General features: G+C 34.8%; 1 protein-coding gene across 11 annotated transcripts in view; it reads left to right on the plus strand.

The window, feature by feature from the left end:
- Positions 1 to 19,416, plus strand: part of THOC2 (THO complex subunit 2) — a 113,183-nt gene that overhangs the window by 62,890 nt on the left and 30,877 nt on the right. For 7 of the 11 annotated variants that reach the window (XM_065916641.1, XM_065916642.1, XM_065916644.1 and 4 more), the window contains exons 13-20: positions 9,104 to 9,145; positions 9,587 to 9,717; positions 9,819 to 9,920; positions 13,537 to 13,633; positions 14,272 to 14,365; positions 14,759 to 14,839; positions 17,749 to 17,845; positions 19,273 to 19,390. In XM_065916641.1, the coding sequence (XP_065772713.1) occupies positions 9,104 to 9,145; positions 9,587 to 9,717; positions 9,819 to 9,920; positions 13,537 to 13,633; positions 14,272 to 14,365; positions 14,759 to 14,839; positions 17,749 to 17,845; positions 19,273 to 19,390 (762 nt within the window). The remainder of the gene's footprint in view (positions 1 to 9,103; positions 9,146 to 9,586; positions 9,718 to 9,818; positions 9,921 to 13,536; positions 13,634 to 14,271; positions 14,366 to 14,758; positions 14,840 to 17,748; positions 17,846 to 19,272; positions 19,391 to 19,416) is intronic. The other 4 variants (XM_065916647.1, XM_065916649.1, XM_065916650.1 and 1 more) reach the window with 1 other exon arrangement.

The following is a 19,416-nucleotide window of genomic DNA, read 5'->3' on the forward strand; positions in this document are numbered from 1 at the left end:
TTCAGATTCCTCATATAAGTGATAAATATTTGTCTTTCTCTGTCTGACTTACTTCACTTCATATGGTAATCTTAAGGTCCATCCATTTTGTGGCAAATGGCGTTGTTTCATTCATTTTTATGGCTGAGTAATATTCCATCGTGTGTGTGTGTGTATGTGTGTGTGTGTGTGTGTATGTGTGTGACACACAGACCCCACATATTTTTATCCATTCGTTCTTGATGAACACTTAGGTTGCTTCTGTGTCTTGGCTTATTATTATTTTTTAAAGTTAGCTTTGAGTTATAATTTACATACAGTAAACCTCACCAACTTTAAGTATGCAATTTGATGAATTTTGACAGATGTATATAGTTGTATGTCCACCACCACAATCATGATGTAGGATATTTTCATCATCCCAGCAAGTTCCTCTTGCTCCTTTGTCATCATTTCCCTCCCTTCATTGCTGGTTCCTGACAACTGCTGGTAGGCTTTCTGTCACTGTGTTTTTGCTTTTTCTAGAGTTTGACATAAATGGAATTGTGTAGAATGTACTCTTTTCTTTCTGGTTTCTTCCACTTAGTGCTTTTGAGATTCATCTCAGTTGTTGTATGTGTCAGTAGTTCTTTATTGCTGTGTAACATTTCATTATATACACATAAGAGAGTTTATTTGTTTGCCAGTTGATGGGCATTTGAGTTGTTTCTAGTTAGGGGCTATTATAAAAGCAGCTATGGATATTCTTGTACAAGTCTTTTTTCGGGGGGAGTGTATGTTTTTGTTTCCCCAGGATTGGGATTGCTGGGCCATATGGGTAAGTGTATGTTTAACTTTTTCTCAAACATTTCCAACACGTGTGTACCATTTTGCACTTCTGGGAACATTGTATATGACTTCCTAATGCTCCATCAACACTTGGTATTGTCAGTCTTTTAAATATTAGTCATTCTAATGGGTGTGTAGTGCTATCTTTTGTGCTTGTAATTTATGTTTCACTTCATTATGTTTCACATCATTTATGATGATCAGTGATGTTGAGCATCTTCTCATGTCCTTACTTGCCATTTGTAATCACCTTTATTGAAATGTCTATTCAAATCTCTTGCCCATTTTAAATTCAGTTGTCTTTTATTCTCAGTCCGATTTGCCTTGTCATTTTGTTTACTGTCTTTTGAAAAGCAAAAGTTTAAAATTTTGATTAATTCCAATTTAATAGCACTTCTCTTTTATAGTTGGTGCTTTGTGTTCTAAGAGGTCTTTGCCTAACTAAGGTCTTAAAGACTGTCTAATTTCTTTTCAGTTGTAAAGCAATGTAACCAAAAGACTAGAAATCTGGAAATTGTTATAAGCATAAATGTGGTTTTCTCCAGTGTTTGGTGATTGTACCTAATTTTTAATTTTTGACAATAGTAACTGCATAGAAAATTAACAACTCTTGTATATGAATCATTTGACACCTATTTCATTTGGCTTTAGATACTTAGCTGGTAGATAAGTTTTTTTAATGTTAACAAATTTATATTGTATAAAAGTATGCTAAAGAAATCTGCTAAGTAGTTCATTACTATACATTATATTTATATAGCATACATTCATATAAAAGAACTATAACAGTGTTTCATTATGTTGATCCTTATAGTTTGAAAAGAATGAGTCATGTTAACTAGTGCTTGTTCAAAGAACACGGGTTGTGTTTTCCCAGTGTGTAATATTGAGAAGCATGTAAAGTCAATTTGTCCCTTTACTGGTGATGTTAGCATTAATCACTTGGTTAAGGTGATGGCTGCCAGGTTTCTCCAGTGTATAGTTAACTCTTTTTCCCTTTGTTGTTAATATGTATCCTGTGGGGAGATACTTTGACACAATGTAAACAGCTTCTTTCTCATCTTACTTTAACCCACTAATGCTATTCTTTTTCGTTGAAAATCTTAATGTTCTGATCTCTTGTTCTGAAATTCTTTCTCTGGCTATGAGTATCATAAACTTGTAAGCAGGAGACCAAACATCAAACTTGTGGAAGTCCCGTATATAGACATATATATAAACATATACAGATACAATATTGTTAAGATACACAGGTGCTAAAACTCTTCCACTCCGCCATCTCCATTGCAGCCCTGGTTTGTCTTTATTCTATCATAGTTGTGCATGGTGCCTACCCCTAACTTCAGTCTTTATTTTTGCAGAGGTAGAAAGGCAGACAGGAAGATGAAAATGTTTATTTTGATCCCAGTGTGGAAAGAAATCTATCTTCTCTCTTTGCTAAGATTGTGGTAGTAAAAGTGCATCTTTCCAATGATCTGACTTAGCATTTTGGTTCATTTTTTTACCCTAAAAATATTTCACTATAACAAATCTTTATGTGTTTATAGGTCTAAAAGACTTTAGTTGCCTAGCTCGAAATTTAACCATGGTTTTTTGTTTTCTTTTTTTTTAAGGTTCCTTCTAAAGGGGGAATATGGGGCTTCCCAGGTAGCTCAGCTGGTAAAGAATCTGCCTGCAATGCAGGAGATCCTGGTTCAGTTCCTGGGTCAGGAAGTTCCCCTAGAGAAGCAGTAGGCTACCCACTCCAGTATTCTTGGGCTTCCCTGGTGGCTCAGACAGTAAAGAATCCACCTGCAATGTGGGAGACCTGCATTTGATCCCTGGGTTGGGAAGATCCCCTAGAGGAGGGCATGGCAACCCACTCCAGTATTCTTGCCCAGAGAATCCCCATGGATAGAGGAGCCTGACTGGTTACAGTCCATGGGGTTACAAAGAGTGACATGACTGAGCGACTTCTCTGTAGTCTGAAATAGGGAGTGAATGAGCTCCATGAGGGTGAGTACAGCTGTCATTTAGGGACCTCTGTTTTGTCTTCTGAGACAGATTACACATCGTGTACTAGGCATGCCCAGTCAAGTGGGTATCCAGCTCCCTTGGACTTTGATTCCCCAGTCTGAGCCCAGTTGCTTTGAGAGACAGCAAGCCTTAGCAGCCAGTCCTGCTGGGCTTCTACTCAGAAGGGTTTTTCCTCAGGCTACTTACTTACCTTGTAGGTCTTGTTGCCTAAAGGATTTTATTTACTTACCTTCCTTGCTCAATACTATTTCTGGGGATTGGGCTAAGGGCAGGCACCATACCACACTGTCTGTGGTTTAGAATCTTTGTGTGTGTTTGTGTTTGCATTCCCTTGAAACTAATAGTATAATTTGCTGTTTTCTTGGTTGGTGGTGATTTGGGGACATTTAAAGAAAAGTAAGCTATACTTTGTTATTGCATTAGGGATCAGGGAAGAGAAATTCTGTTTATGCTTCACTCTGTCATCTTAATTCAGTTGTCTGACTAGTTTCTTTATATGACTGTTTCTTATGTTGGACTTTGGTAAAAAAGCCAAAGGAAAGGAAAGTGAGGTCGCTCAGTCATGTCCAACTCTGTGACCCCATGGACTATAGCCTACCAGACTCCTCTGTCCATGGGATTTTCCAGGCAGGAGTACTGGAGTGGGTTGCCATTTCCTTCTCCAAAAGTGCTCTAAATTGATTCACAGATAAAGTTTATAGAAAAACCTAGAGTCATAGGGTCAGATCGGGTACTTTTGGGTTGGCCAAGAAGTTTGTATGAGTTTTTCAGTGAGATGTTCTGGAAAAACCCAAAAGAACCTTTTGGCTAACCCAGTAGGTGATAGTAGGAATAGTTGTGATAATGATAATTGTGGTAATGTGGAAGAATGTCCTTATTATTAGGAGATGCACACTGAAGTTTTTTGAGATCATGTCTGCAACATTTTTGGTCAAGAGAAAAAAAGGCAAATGTTAATTGTTGAATCTACATAGGAGGTATATAGATGTTCATGGATAGTATACATTGATTCAACTTTTATGTAAGCTTAGAATTTTTCATAATAAAAGTTTGGGTTACTAGGTGGAGAATGTACCTTAATACCATTCATCCTTAAACTGGTTATAGTTTATGAACCAGCTACTTTAGAATCTTGACTTGATATTTACAGTTTTTTGTTAGCTGTTAGAGGAGGGAGAGTCATTTTTCTAAGCCAGAGATGTGTGGTAATAATATTTGTCTTGTCTAGTTCCTGGGGTTGCAGTGTGAATCAAATGAGATATGTCATCTCACACACTAGTAAAGTAATGCTTAAAATTCTCCAAGCCAGGCTTCAGCAATACATGAACCGTGAACTTCCAGATGTTCAAGCTGGTTTTAGAAAAGGCAGAGGAGCCAGAGATCAAATTGCCAACATCCGCTGGATCATCGAAAAAGCAAGAAAGTTCCAGAAAAACATCTATTTCTGCTTTATTGACTATGCCAAAGCCTTTGACTGTGTGGAACACAATAAACAGTGGGAAATTCTGAAAGAGATGGGAATACCAGACCACCTGACCTGCCTCTTGAGAAACCTGTATGCAGGTCAGAAAGCAACATTTAGAACTGGATATGGAACAACAGACTGGTTCCAAATAGGAAAAGGAGTACGTCAAGGCTGTATATAGTCACCCTTCTTATTTAACTTACATGCAGAGTACATCATGAGAAACGCTGGGCTGGAGGAAGCACAAGCTGGAATCAAGATTGCCGGGAGAAATATCAATAACCTTAGATATGGAGATACCACCACTCTTACGGCAGAAAGTGAAGAAGAACTAAAGAGCCTCTTGATGAAAGTGAAAGAGGAGAGATAAAAATAAATGGAAAAAAAAATAATAATAAAGAAAAAAAAAGTTGGCTTAAAGCTTAACATTCAGAAAACTAAGATCATGGCATCCGGTCCCATCAGTTCATGGCAAATAAATGGGGAAACAGTGGCTGACTTTATTTTTCTGGGCTCTAAAATCACTGCAGATGGTGATTGCAGCCATCAAATTAAAAGATGCTTACTCCTTGGAAGGAAAGTTATGACCAACCTAGACAGCATATTAAAAAGCAGAGACATTACTTTGCCAACAGAGGTCGGTCTAGTCAAGGCTATGGTTCTTCCAGTAGTCATGTGTGGATGTGAGAGTTGGACCATAAAGAAAGCTGAGCACTGGAGAATTGATGCTTTTGAACTGTGGTGTTGGAGAAGACTCTTGAGAGTCCCTTGGACTGCAAGGAGATCCAACCAGTCCATCCTAAAGGAGATAAGTCCTGAATATTCATTGGAAGGACTGATGCTGAAGCTGAAACTCAATATTTTGGCCACCTGATGTGAAGAGCTGACTCATTGGAAAAGAGCCTGATGCTGGGAAAGATTGAGGGCAGGAGGAGAAGGGGACGACAGAGGATGAGATGGTTGGATGGCATCACCAACTCAATGAACATGGGTTTGGGTAAACTCCGGGAGTTGGTGATGGACAGGGAGGCCTGGCATGCTGCGGTTCATGGACACGCAGAGTTGGACACGACTGAAGTGAACTGAACTGAAACATTAATTAGATTCTAATAATTATGCATTCAATTCTGGAGTTAAAAATAGTTGTCATGAATTTTTAAGATCATAATAAGTTATCACTTATGTCAGCTATTGCTACACTATCTTTGATGAATTTTTAAAAGTGTTAATATAGTTTAATCTGTTTCTGTCTTTAAATATAAGATACCACTTTAAGGTAGCAGTTTCATTTCCCTCAGGAGCAGATTTTATATGGGAATGCCTTTACATTCTTTACATTGTAGTATTAAATGTTTTTTTCCCCCTCATTGTTGAAATTTGTTATAAATAATAAAAAAATTTTTTTCGAGTAGAGAACATTTTTGTTGCTGGGTTTTAATGAACTTGTTAAGGGTAGTTATGGACGTGTGTCCATTTAAAAATAAAAACAAATTTTGTAAACTATTTAAAAAACAATCAGAACTTTGCATTATAATTCTTATTGTCCAAGTGGACACAGACACCGCCGTCATTGGCACTCTAGAGTTGGAGCATAAGTTTAATCTACAATACCCTTGCTGTTTAATGAATCTGAGCAGGGAAAAACTGTTAGAATATTTATATTTGTATTATTCCTTATAATAATTGGTTTGAACTCAAGTCATTTTAGCTATTACTGAGTATCTTCATGTGGCAATTCTAATCAAGGTATAGAATCATAGTAGTAAATTACTATGTAACAAATTACAAGTAGAATCTTAATTTTTCCCATTAGTTATGCTTTTTACCTGGGAGGTGTATGTAAACATACAAGGAGAGGCAGATATTTAAATCTATTAGTAGGCAAATGGAGACTCTTATGTACAAACAGTATAATTTAAAAAATATGTTTTATACAAGAAAAGAAAGTAGAATTTTTAGTGTGGACCACATGGATGCTGGAAACAAACAGTTGATTTAACTATTGTAACTCCTTTCTATTTCCTGAAATTGAACCTCGGTGTTTAGTTTCAGAAAAGATAATTCAAAGTATGTAAGAGAGATAACATTTAAAAATTACCCTGGGATAAAAACTGAGCCAGCACTTATGTCATCCTGTATGTGGGTGACCATATTAGATATTCTTTGGCATCTTAGTAGAGGTTTGTCTTGACTGAAAAATAAATGTGGAAGATAGTACTTTTCATTTAGTATCCTGCCCTGTGATTTCATAAATGATGTAGTATCAAAGTTAAGGAATTATTTCTAACTAAGTGTTTTGTAAAGTCTTTAAGAGTTTCTACTGAAAGGCGATTCAGTTATCTCTTCTCCAGGCCTGATAAACTCAGGTTCCCATTACTTTTAACTTACAGGTTATATTTTCCTATTTCTAAGTTACTGTGATGGGTCTTACTTAGACTCTATCAAAAAGGTTTTCTCATAGAATAGTGTTAAGACAAATCTGAAGTTCTTAGCCCATTCCATGGAACATAGTACTCAATGAATGATAGCTAATAAGAACAAGAAAAGTAAGAACGTTGAAAATAATGCCATGATTTATTTAAATGTAGCTTTGAATTCTAATCTAGGCTTAAATTTAAGTATTTTTCATTTTTTTCCCTTTTCTGAGATAAAGTATACTCTAGTATGCTACTACTTTAGTATTTGAAACATTCATGAGTTAGTGGTACTAAAAATAGTACATTAGTAATAAAAAAAATTAATTCATCTAGTTATATCTGTGACTTCCCCCAACCTTTATTTTTCAACTCCCTAAAAGCCCCTTCTTGATGAACCTATTTTTTTGTGTGTATGTGTGGGGGTGTGCTCAGTACTGTTATGCAGCCCTGACAGCTACTCTGTCACTGTAGGGCAAGAATGAAACCTGCTTGGGGTCATTTATAGCTTATTGTCTGTGTAGACATAATCATGCTCAATTTTATTCAGACTTAAAAATTCAGTTCCTCGTAGTACATTGGTAAGCGTAGTTTTGATCTTAAAGAGATCTTCAAAGATAAGAACTACCTTTGTCAGTTCCTCACAGATAGAAACTTTATCCTGTTCATCTTTGAATTCTCAGTGCCTGGAACATAGTAAACAAATGCAGGAATGAATATCTTTTGTCCACCCCCATCCTTTCTCCCACTTCTGCCTGACCATTCAATAAAGCTTTTAGTATTCTTTTGTGGGAATGGAGAGTTTTGTATGTGCTATGAATTAAAAAACATATTAAGTTAAACTAAAAGAAACAATCAAGGAAGTGGAATGTGTAAAGAAAATCACTTTTACCTATGTATATATCTTGATACTTTTTTGTTCATCTTATTTATAACTAGCCTTTGATAGAAACATTTTCTTATTATTCTTCTAGATAGTTTCATTGTGCTTTCCATATTTCTTTCTCTCTTTCAAATTTTCCTGTTTGTGAAATCCAGAGAATTAATACATAGACATTAAAAACTAATGTAAGTATCTAGTAAGGGAATTAGGACAGCTTAATAACTAGGAAAATATCTTATTTGTATGGAGAAAACTGCATGTAGCTTTTTTAGGTTCATTTGAATTGTAGTATTAGGAAAAGAGTAACTTAACTGCCTTTATCCCCAACACAATACACTGTAAACCTAATTCTTCCAATAATGACATACCCTTATTTCTGCCTCCCAGGGTACACCCAGTATGCTTGGGGATTACCCCCTTCCTCCCAACAAAATAAAAGCAACTATCTAGTTTGTTTTCTGCCAAGCCACTTCTTCATAACTTGATTCCTTATTTGCTGACCAGGATATATGTTGATGACTAAATAATTTCTGTGAAAGGGAGCCATATGTTTTACCCTGCCAATTAAAAAAAAAGTGATTGATTGTTTTCCCATCAAAGTAATATGACTGTCCCTGAATTAGTCTTATGTGAAAATGTAGCACCCATTAAATTACTCAGTCATGAAAACACACATACACAAAATATCCTTATCTACCAATAAAGTATGTGCGCTGCTTATTTGCTTTCCCCCTTCTCACACTGGATATTGAGCTAAATCCTTTCCAGAAATCTAGATTGTCCTTGAGTATCAGTTCTTCAGCTGTCCTTTTGGCCTTTGCACACTCTCCACAACACTCCATCTGAATATTCACACGCAAATGTTATGATTTCATTTTGAATGAATAGACAGCATTGTCAGACATGGCACTTAGTAGCCCACCTGCAAATCACTGATAAAATAATGACCCAGGCCATTTTGCTCAAGTCTGTTTAAGTTAGGAAGTGGTTTGGTTTTTGTCAGCAATGTTAGTAATATTTTTGGGCTTATTTCTTGGTGAAGGATTAAGTAGTGGTGAATTAAAATGTAGCTTTAAATTTTGAGTTTAATTTTTGTTGTTATTGTTTTGATGGTAGATTTTTACCAATTCTGAGGGAGAAAACTAGAATGTCTGGAAGGAGAATTGTAAATGCATTATAACCAAATTGAGCTTGCTACAATTTTATAATAAATATTCAGATCAGTTTTAGGATGTGGTAGGTTTGTGATAATGAGGTTGAGGAAAGAATTGACTTATAAATCTAGCATTTAAAATTCATGAATGTTACAAATTATTTGAAGGTTAGAAATACAGATAAGAATTTAAAATGTTAATTTGCAATAATGGTTATATGTAAAATCTACATGTGTGTAGTAACAAGTAAGGAAAGAATTCAAAACAACGTGCAAGTTGGTTGTTTTTTTGAATAACAAATGAAGTTGCGACAGCATAATCTTAACCTTTTTGCATTTTATTTATAGTTTTTTTTTAATTTTAGTTTCAGTCTGATGGAAGCAAACAAGAAGATAAAGAGAAAACGGTAAGAGACTAGAGAAGTCCAATGTGTCTAATGTTTGTCTAGGTACAGCATACTGTGAATTTTACTGTGAACAAGCTTTAATCACCTGTGTGAATAACTGTCTTATACTTGTACATGTTGAATATAGCTTTTGACTTATCATACAAAGTATCTTTTAAGATTGACAGCCTCCTGTTTTTGAGGATTACCTTGTTCAAGAAAGGAAAAGGGATAAAAAGTCCCTCATTCTTGCTCCACCTTTCCTTCCCTCACTCATTTGCTTTCTTAGATAGAGAAACAACAAATACATTATGAAAAGTATGGTGATAATGTGGGGAATTAGATATGGTGTGTTATGAAATCAAAGAATGGCAATTTTCCCAAGGCTCACATAAATTTGTTTTGGGGAGAGGGATTAATATGCATCTGTTACTGAAATAATTTTTCTTCCCTTCTTCTTAGGAAGTTATCCTTAGCTGTTTGCTTAGCATTACTGACCAGGTATTACTTCCATCTCTTTCTTTGATGGACTGCAATGCTTGTATGTCTGAGGAACTATGGGGAATGTTTAAGACATTTCCATATCAACATAGGTAAATATATAATATTTTTGTTGTTTTTAGTTAAACAGTTCTAGTGCACTAACCTCAAAATGTTTAACTTTTCATAATTCTTCATCTCATCATTTTTAAAGATATCGTCTGTATGGCCAGTGGAAGAATGAAACTTACAACAGTCATCCACTTTTAGTAAAAGTTAAAGCTCAAACAATAGACAGAGCCAAATATATCATGAAGTAAGTTTTAATTTATTTTTCTTCTTAATATCTGGATCTGATTTACTTTCTTTCAGCCAGCTTGTCTGAGTTTCAGTTTTGAGGACGCCCAGGAGTATTTACTAATTGTATAGCTGATTATATACTTCCCATAGAGTGACTCCCAATTTTTGTGGTTTTTAGCTTGTTTTGACTACAGTGTTAGCTTTTGTAGTTGTCATTTTGCATAGCTACAAACTGTATAAAAATCCTTTATAGGATGCATTATATTATAGGATTTATTTTAAAGGAGAGCATACTGTGGCCTTTGCTCAATTTGGGTAATACATCCAATGGCTTGTACAACATAGTCAAAGTTCTAGGAATTTCTGCTGAAAGTTATAGCAGTTTTTTCCCCCCTTTTTGGAAGATCTAGTAGAGTCATGCAGAACTATCTCCTTAGGGAGTCAACTTTTGAAAAATTTCCATTTTTTAAATTTGTGTGCTTTATTTTCATGTCACTAAAAACACAAGAGTGATGTTTTTCCTAATTCCTAGTAAACTGTTTGAAGTTTAATTATGAAAATTGTATACTTCAAATCAGTACTGGTTTAGATACTAATTACACTGCTGTATTGCAAGGATTTTCAGCAAGGCTTTTTTTTTGTCATTTCTTTTACATTCGAGCAGTGGTATGGTTATTCTAATTAGAAGTAGTGCATTCTCTAGTTTTAACTAGATTAAACAGTATGCAGTGATACTTTCTTTGCCTAGTGACATTATCCTAGGTTGCAGTCTACTAGGGAAACAAGTGTGTGCACAATCACAGTCTGGTTTAATAGATAGCTGTTACACAGCATGTATAAAGTTCTCTGGGACAATTGAGAAGAGAATGAATTATTCCACCTCATGGAAGTTAGGAAAGGAAGGCATGGTAAGAGGTGATATAAGAACTGGTCCTTCCAAAAGAGTACCAGTTTTAAGAATTCCCCAAGTAGAGTTTCTAGCTTAATAATAGCTAATATTTATGAAGCCATTACTATATGTGATGGACACTGAACTAAGTGCTTTATATGGAGTATTTAATGATGTATTAAATATTGAATCTGTCTCTTCCACTCTCTACCCCCACTTACTTAGTTCTTTCAGCTGGAGTATTATAGTGCCTTGTATTATTCTCTTTCTTCAAAATCCTTTGGTGACTAACCATTGCCTGCAGGTTATATGTCAAACTTCATGGCATGGTGATATAAGAGAACCTCCATGATCTGTCTCTCACTACTTCCATCCTCATTTCCTGTCAGTTTTACCTCTAGCTGTACTGAGCCCCACGTATGTTTTCCTGAATGTGCTATGGTCTCCTTTTTCTTTGCATATATTTTTTTCTTTTGTTCATACAGGTTTTCCCTTACCTCTTTTCCTCTCTCCATCTGGTGACCTCACCCTTGGATGGTGGGCTCCAGTGTCACCTCTGTGAAGCCTTCCATTGCATATACCACCAAGCGAAATTGATTTTTTAAAAATTTAATTAAGTAATTAAGTTTTGGGTCGCTGGGTCTTTATTGCTGCGTGTGGGCTTTCTCTAGTTGCGGTGCGCGGGCTTCTCATTGCAGTGGCTTCTCTTGTTGCAGAGCACGGGCTCTAGGGTGTGCAGGCTCAGTAGTTGTGGTGCATGGGCTTAGTTGCCCCTCGGCATGTGGAATCTTCCCGGAGCAGGGATCGAACCGTGTCCCCCTGCATTGGCAGGCGGATTCTTAACAACTGGACCACCAGGGAAGTCCGACGATTGTTCTTTATTTGTGCCGCCACTATTAAATATGCATATAAATACTATCATACTGCTTATGTATATTGCTATGATTATTTTTCTTTTTAAAATTATCTAATTTTTTTTCTAGTTTATACATTCACATGTTTTAAATTTTAGTAGATATGAAAAAGTAGACAGTAAAAAGTCTCTCACCCTGTCCTCTCAGTTCTCCCAAGGGAAAAAATGTGGCCACTGTTTAGTTTCTTATTTATCATTTGATATTTTTATGTATATGCAAATAGATACAAATATATTATTCCTTTCCTTTTATACTATTGATAGTGTATAATACATAATGTTCTATAAGTTGCTCTAATTGTTTATGGATAAAAAAATTTTTTTAATGGTTTTAAATTTACCTCCCCAGCTGAACTGAGCTTGAGAGCAGGAACTGTTACTCATCCTTGTATTTCTAGTGATTAGTACTCTGCCTGTCATAGAAGACATTAATATGAATTAATGAATAAGTAAATTAATATAAATGTTTATCACAGAACAATATGTGCAGAATTTTTCATGTATTTGGATTTTTTGTTAGCTGTAACTGTTACACTAGCCTTGAACAATATGATTTTAGTATTCATTGAATTTTTAAAGTTGAAAATGAAATCATTAATTTATTACTTGAGAATTTCACCAGTTTTGATTACTGTTTAAAACATGAATTTTCTATAGGGCATCCAGTAATTCATTCCACAGATGCTCATTGATTGTGTTCCATATGCCAAGCACCATAGTTGCTTGAGGGGAAGACATAATCAAGAGAATATTCCTTTTATTATAAGTTTTTTTATTGGTGGAGGGAGGAAGCAGAAAGGAATGAAATAAAAAATATGGGAAAGAAGGGCTGTTTTTGTCGAATAGGAGGGCTACCTGAAATAGGGTTAGAAGTAAGGGCAGGTGGTGGTAAGCTTGAAAGTGGAACAGAATATGTATAGCCAAAGTTTAAAACTGATGAGTCATTCTTTTCTATGGGGAAAAAAAAGAAACGGGGCATAGAGAATGGGAAAGGGAAGCAGTTAGTTGTTGATGAAATAATTTTGATTAATGGATCAGTTTTGTCTTAAGTTTTTTAAGATAATTATAGTTTGTCACTTCCAGAATGGTCACATTCCTTGAACTGTCAACTAAATTCATTATTTGCATCAGTATATTTTCATTCTAGAAAGCTGTCACTTGTTGTTTTTTCAAGTTTCTAGATTTATTATGTAATAATATCATCAGAAGAGTTTAAGATCCTGTGAAATAATTGTTTTGAATTTGTAAGCATTTCATAGATATAAATTTCCAAAATGTTAGTAAAAGAATACTTAGTAGAGGGTGAATTAAAGAGAAAGGAAAGAGTAGAATTGATTTTTCAGGACTTGATTACTTTGAATATGAAAATCAGAGAACTTCCTGTATCGAGTACAGTCTTGGCTATCACTCTTTTAGGGTCACTAAGACAGATGACATGAGGCATTTCAATGTATTACACCAAATTTGTTATCTTCATCCCTAAACTGATAGTGAGCCCTTCTAAATCTGAAATAATTATTCTCTGTAAGAAGAGATTTATGTACTTGTAGAGTATATTAAGAGTTTTAATGCTTATTAGACTATTACTATAAAATGAAAATGTGTATATTGTAAATGTTAAGCATTAATACAAAAGTTTAATACCTTCTTGGAGAATGAATAATCAAAATAGCTCAAGTCCTGCAGTAAAGCATATGATGAGGGTGATTGTTTACATGGATCCATTTTGGATATATGGGAAATAAATTTTTTTCATGATGTAACAAAGCTACCAACATTACAAGGGAAATTACTTAAGATGATCCCTGTCACCTTTTTCTCCCCTTGTAGGCGTCTAACCAAGGAAAATGTGAAGCCTTCTGGAAGACAAATTGGGAAGTTGAGCCACAGCAATCCAACCATTTTGTTTGATTATGTATGTTTTGAGGTTAATATTATTTTCAGGGATTTTTCTTTTTGTTGTCTTTGAATCAGCACAAGTGGAAATAGAATGATATAGCTTAAAAATGATAGTTTTAGGGGAAAAATCTTAGCAAATGAACCATTGTATGGTTATTCTAAAAATAAAATTTAGTATGCGATATACTTAACACATTGATCTGCTTTTCTATTAATATGTGACTGTGCTGCTGCTATAAACAGATTCTCTGACATTGTCTCATGTACCACATTTCAAGTTACAAAAACATTAATAAAGAGGTACATTATTTGTTGATTTAGTTTTTAGAAACACTTGAACAGCATTTCATTGCAGTTCAGATGTAACACTTTCGTATTTAGAATGTGATTTCTAAAACACATTTGACTTCAGTCTAGCCTCTATAATTCCAAAATTCAAGTTTGGGTGTCCTAGAGTTATTTCCTACCTGGAAAATGTAGCCTAAGAAAATATTTTCTTAGGAAATGATAGAATAGTAGGTTTTATATAAATAAACAATGGAAGGAAACTAATTTTAAGTATTATTTCTTTTGAAAAATAAAAAAGACTAGCCATTATTTAGTTAGCACAGTAAAAGTTCTCTTTTGATTAGTTAATGCCTTTTATTCTTTGTTGCCATCTTCCAGATCTTGTCACAAATACAGAAGTATGATAACTTAATAACACCTGTAGTAGATTCATTGAAATACCTCACTTCATTGAATTATGACGTCTTGGCCTGTATCCTTTCAAATGAAATAATTCATAGGTTTTACATTTCATAGGTTGTAGTGGTGAATGTTTTATTTTCATTGTAAATTCCTTTCTTAACCATCTGAGGTTGATTCATATGGCTGATTGGAAGGTTGGCCAGTCTGGAGTTTGTGTCTGGGTTGTATATTGGGAAAGATAAGATTACCAAAAATCTTTGATATATCTTGCATGCTAAAAGATGGAAAAGAGGCTGCTAAAAAGAAAAGTTGGTACTACAGTGAGTGTATTTTTCAATAATTGTAATAAATTTAAGCTAACAATTAACTTTTTTTCCCCAAAGGGTGGCATTTTATTGTTCTCTTAGCTAAAGGTCATTGTTAGAGATGTAATGACTTAAAATTTTTTCTTAATATATGAAAGATTGTATCATTGAAGCTTTAGCTAATCCAGAAAAGGAGAAAATGAAACATGACGACACAACCATCTCAAGTTGGCTTCAGAGTAAGTATTTTTATTTTTCCAAGGATGAAATTTCCATCTGTTGTTAACTACCGAGCTATGTATTCTGTTACCTATGCTAAGAATCTATTTGTCAAGAGCTTCTGAGACTATCTAACCACTCAACTTGTTCTACAAAGGGTTCAAGTCCTCGGTTGTGTAAGGAGGTTCATATGGTATTTATTCCTTTTCTAACTCAAGAGATCAGTATTGGCTGTGATAGAAATTGGAGAAACATTACTAGGAAGATGAAAGTTCCCATCCATTCTATTATTTTAGAAGAATTAATCTTAAGGGAACTATTCTTCCATCTCTCCTTTCCATCCTGAGGTTCCAGTTACCTTAAAAGAACAAAAACTTGGTTGTTTAATAAAAAGCCCTAGCATTGGTTTTTTTGCCCTTTGTACCTTTGATTTCTAGCAGCCATTTACATTTTCTTTGAACCAGTTGTGTCTCTAATAGCTGAATCTTCAGTAACTCTCCATTGCCTTTTGAAGTCTGCAATGTGTAATATATCATACAAGGAAGTCCTTTTGGAATCAGGTCCTCTTTCTATACTAGCCTCATCTTTTGCCCCTCCCTAATATTCTAATTCACATGGAAAGTGAACTTCTTGCACTTTCCATGGCCATTTTGCACATATTATTCCCTCTTCTTGGGGGTACACATCCATACCCACTCATCTCTTCCAGCACACTTCTACTTATTCATTAGATTTCAGGTCACTTTCTTTGGGAAGCTTTCCCTGTTAACACCTCCCACCCAAAAAGTCAGAATAAAGTGTCCCTCTTCGGTACTGTTGTGTAGCTTTTTATTCATCATAGTTATTTTAGTTTACTTTTCTGTATCTCTCTGTAATGTAAGCTCCTTGAGACTAGGACCTGTGTTTTGTGCATTATCCTTTAGGTGCTCAGCAGATAATTGTTGAAAAGGATGCATATCACTTGACTTCACTAGGGTCTCCTCCTCTTGTCTTGACTGGGATTTTCTCCCTACCAATGTGATAGAGACTATTGGCTGAAATTGGTCTTTTGTTTGCTTCTTGGTCTGGCGATGTTTCCTTGCCACCTCCACAACTGGTGGCACATTCCTAGATAAAGTGAGATTTTTTTTTTGTGACTCAAACATTTGAGGGGCAAGTGTTTTATTGATCATTCAAGTTTGAGTTATATGCAAGATTCTGTTGTAGCCTAATTTATGTCACAGGTTGTGGAATCAGGCTGTTTGAATCACTGTTCTACCTCATACCCAACTCTGTGACCCTTAGCTAGTTTCATGACATAACTGTTCCAAAATTTTCTTATTGATAGGTTTATACCAACTTGAGGTGATTATTGCAAAGATTAAATGAGATAATTACATAATATCAGCTACATAATCAGCTTAGTAGACTGCTTGGCATATGTATGATCAATGAATATTAGCTATTAGGTTGGTGCAAAAGTAATTGCAGTTGTGCATTGTTGAACTTTACCATTTGATATTGAATATTGTTCATTGATATTGAACCACATTCTTAAATAAATGTGGTTATACACTTTTGTATAAAATGATGTTCTATAACATTTTAATGTGCATTTCTCACTTTATTTTTTTGCTTATGACTTACTACTTGCTGTTTATTTTATATTTATTTTAGACTAGGGAAATGATGTTAGACAAAAAAAAATTTGAATGATTTTCTTATTTGAGTTCAAAATGGATTGTAAAGCAGCGGAGACAACTTGCAGCATCAACAATGCATTTGGCCCAGGAACTGCTAATGAATGTATAGTGCAGTGGTAGTTCAAGATGTTTTGCAAAGGAGACAAGAACCTTGAAGATAAGGAGCACACTGCCATCGAAGTTGACAGTGGTTAACTGAGAGGATTATCAAAGTTGATCCTCTTACAGCTACACAATAAGTTTCCCAAGAACTCTGTCAACCATTCTATGGTTGTTTGGCGTTTGAAGCAAATTGGAAAGATGAAAAAGCTTGATAAGTGGGTGCCTTGTGAGCTCACCGCAAATCAAAAAAATCGTCATTTTGAAGTGTCATCTTCTCTTTCTCTACACAACAACAAAAAACCACTTCTTGATTGGATTGTGACATGTGACAAAAAGTGGATTGTGTAAGACAACTGGGGCTGACCAGCTCAGTGGTTGAACTGAGAAGCTCCAAAGCACTTCCCAAAGCCAAACTTGCACCAAAAAAGGTCATGGTCACTGTTTGGTGGTCTGCTGTTGGTCTGATCCACTATAGCTTTCTGAATCCTGGCGAAACCATTACATTTGAGAAGTATGCTCAGCAAATTAATGATGTGCACCGAAAACTGCAGTGCCTGCATCCAGCATTGATCAACAGAAAGGGCCCAGTTTTTCTCCATGACCATGCCTGACTGCATGGCACACAACCAACACTTCAAAAGTTGAATGAATTGGGTTACAAAGTTTCACCTCATCTGCCATGTTTACCTGACCTGTTGCCAGCTGACTACCACTTCTTCAAGCATCTTGACAACTTTTTGCAGGGTACATGCTTCCACAATCAGCAGGATGCAGAAAATGCTTTCGAAGAGTTCGCCAAATCCTGAAGCATGGATATTTTATGCTTCAGGAATAAACAAACTTATTTCTTGTTGGCAAAAATGTGTTGATTATAGTGGTTCCTATTTTGATTAATAAAGATGTGTTTGAGCCTAGTTATAGTGATTTAAAATTTCATTGTCAGAAACCGCAGTTGCTTTTGTACCAACCTTGATATTATTAATTATAAAATTCTATTTAGTGGCATCAGCAACACAGTTTTTCCCAGCTCATTTTGTTTTGGAAATTGAGTTAGTTGAAATGACACTTAATATTGTGCTTTTTGTTTTACGAACTGTTTTTTTAAAAAGTCCTGTTTTTTGTTTTTTGTTTTTTATTTCATATAGGTCTGGCTAGTTTCTGTGGTGCAGTTTTTCGTAAATATCCAATTGATCTTGCTGGTCTTCTTCAGTATGTGGCTAATCAGCTAAAGGCAGGCAAAAGGTATTCATAGCAAATTATATGTAAATGAAATTCAATAATTAGAGTGCTTCTGCTGGTATTGGGATACTGAGGTTGCTAGTATCTTGAAAAATTATTTGTTGGTTGTAGACTTAAGAATAATAGTTGTTCACTTATTTACATGGAATTCTTTAATTAAAAGAAGTTAAAGAAATTACAACTTACATATATAAACAGAATTTTGTAATTTTATAATATTTGGTTATATATGTAACTCATTAAAAATTCATATTGACTATGCATTAGACTTTTGAATAAATGATATGGTATATTTTAAATCCTCTTATGGCAAAACATATTGCACTATTGATTATGCTACTGGGCAGAGGAATTGGCCTTTACATTGAGCATTTGGTAGGAATGTGTTTATTTTGAAGGTGTATGTACTATCTTTAAAACAACTATTTTTTGAATTTAAACTTTAGAGATAAGTAACATTAATGTATCTTTGGACACTGTCCTCTTTTCTTTATAAATAGTGAGTTTTATTATATTATTCTGGACTAATATCAGTGCTTAGAGTTTGAATTAGAATGTAGATTAAACTCCACCAGCAATAGACTGACTAGACCAAGAATTGAAAATTGTTTTCAAAAGCTTTCTGGTAGAAAGCAAACAGAAATCTGTAAAGCTCTCTGGTGCTTCAAACAAATATTATCTAAGTAATTCTTGACAGACTGTTTTGGTTTAGGGAAAATTTTTAAAAAGAAAAACAAAACTATGTTAAGGATCTGTTGGCCATTCCCATACATTTTACTCTTCTGTGACTATTCAGGCCAGGAAAATAATCATGTTACCTTTAAATCTCTAGTTCAGTTTTCTGTACTGTGATAGAATTTTTGTGACCATCTAATGGAAAGGTTTCATTGGTACTTGTTGCATACTAATTTGCATGAGGGCCCTCTTGTTTTCAAAAACTATGTTTAGAGAATCAAGTCAAGTTGAGAGAGTAAGCACGCACTCTCTTAGAAAAACCACCATAATTTTTTCTAAGAAAAAAGAGTCTTAGAAAAACCACCTTTCCCTTTGTCTGTTAACTTGTATCTTGGATATGTTTAGCTTTACCTTTCTTTGGAAACACATCTGCATTTATTTTGTAGAAAAGTATGTTTTTACTTCATTACTTAACAAATTAAGGAAGATCTTAGAAGTCATAAAGTGTTAATTTCATCAATAGTCCTAAACTTAGAGAATTCAAATGAATAACTGTTGGCACAGTAATAAATATGCTTAAGGCAGACCTCTGAACTGTCATCTTAGGCTCAAATATTGCAACTTGGAACTTGCATTTCCTTCTTTTTTTTCCTTTCTCCTCTCCCTGCCTCCATTCCTCCTCCTTAGTGTATTAATTACAACTCATTTACATTTGAAGTTTCAACTGTAGACTGTTTCTTATTTTTCCTAAATAGTTTTGACCTGCTTATACTGAAAGAAGTGGTACAAAAAATGGCAGGGATAGAAATTACTGAAGAAATGACAATGGAGCAGCTAGAAGCCATGACTGGTGGAGAGCAACTCAAAGCTGAGGTGAGACTCTGCTCTTTCTGTTTAGT

The sequence above is a fragment of the Muntiacus reevesi genome, chromosome X, assembly GCF_963930625.1.
Source record: "Muntiacus reevesi chromosome X, mMunRee1.1, whole genome shotgun sequence".
Lineage (NCBI taxonomy): Eukaryota > Metazoa > Chordata > Mammalia > Artiodactyla > Cervidae > Muntiacus > Muntiacus reevesi.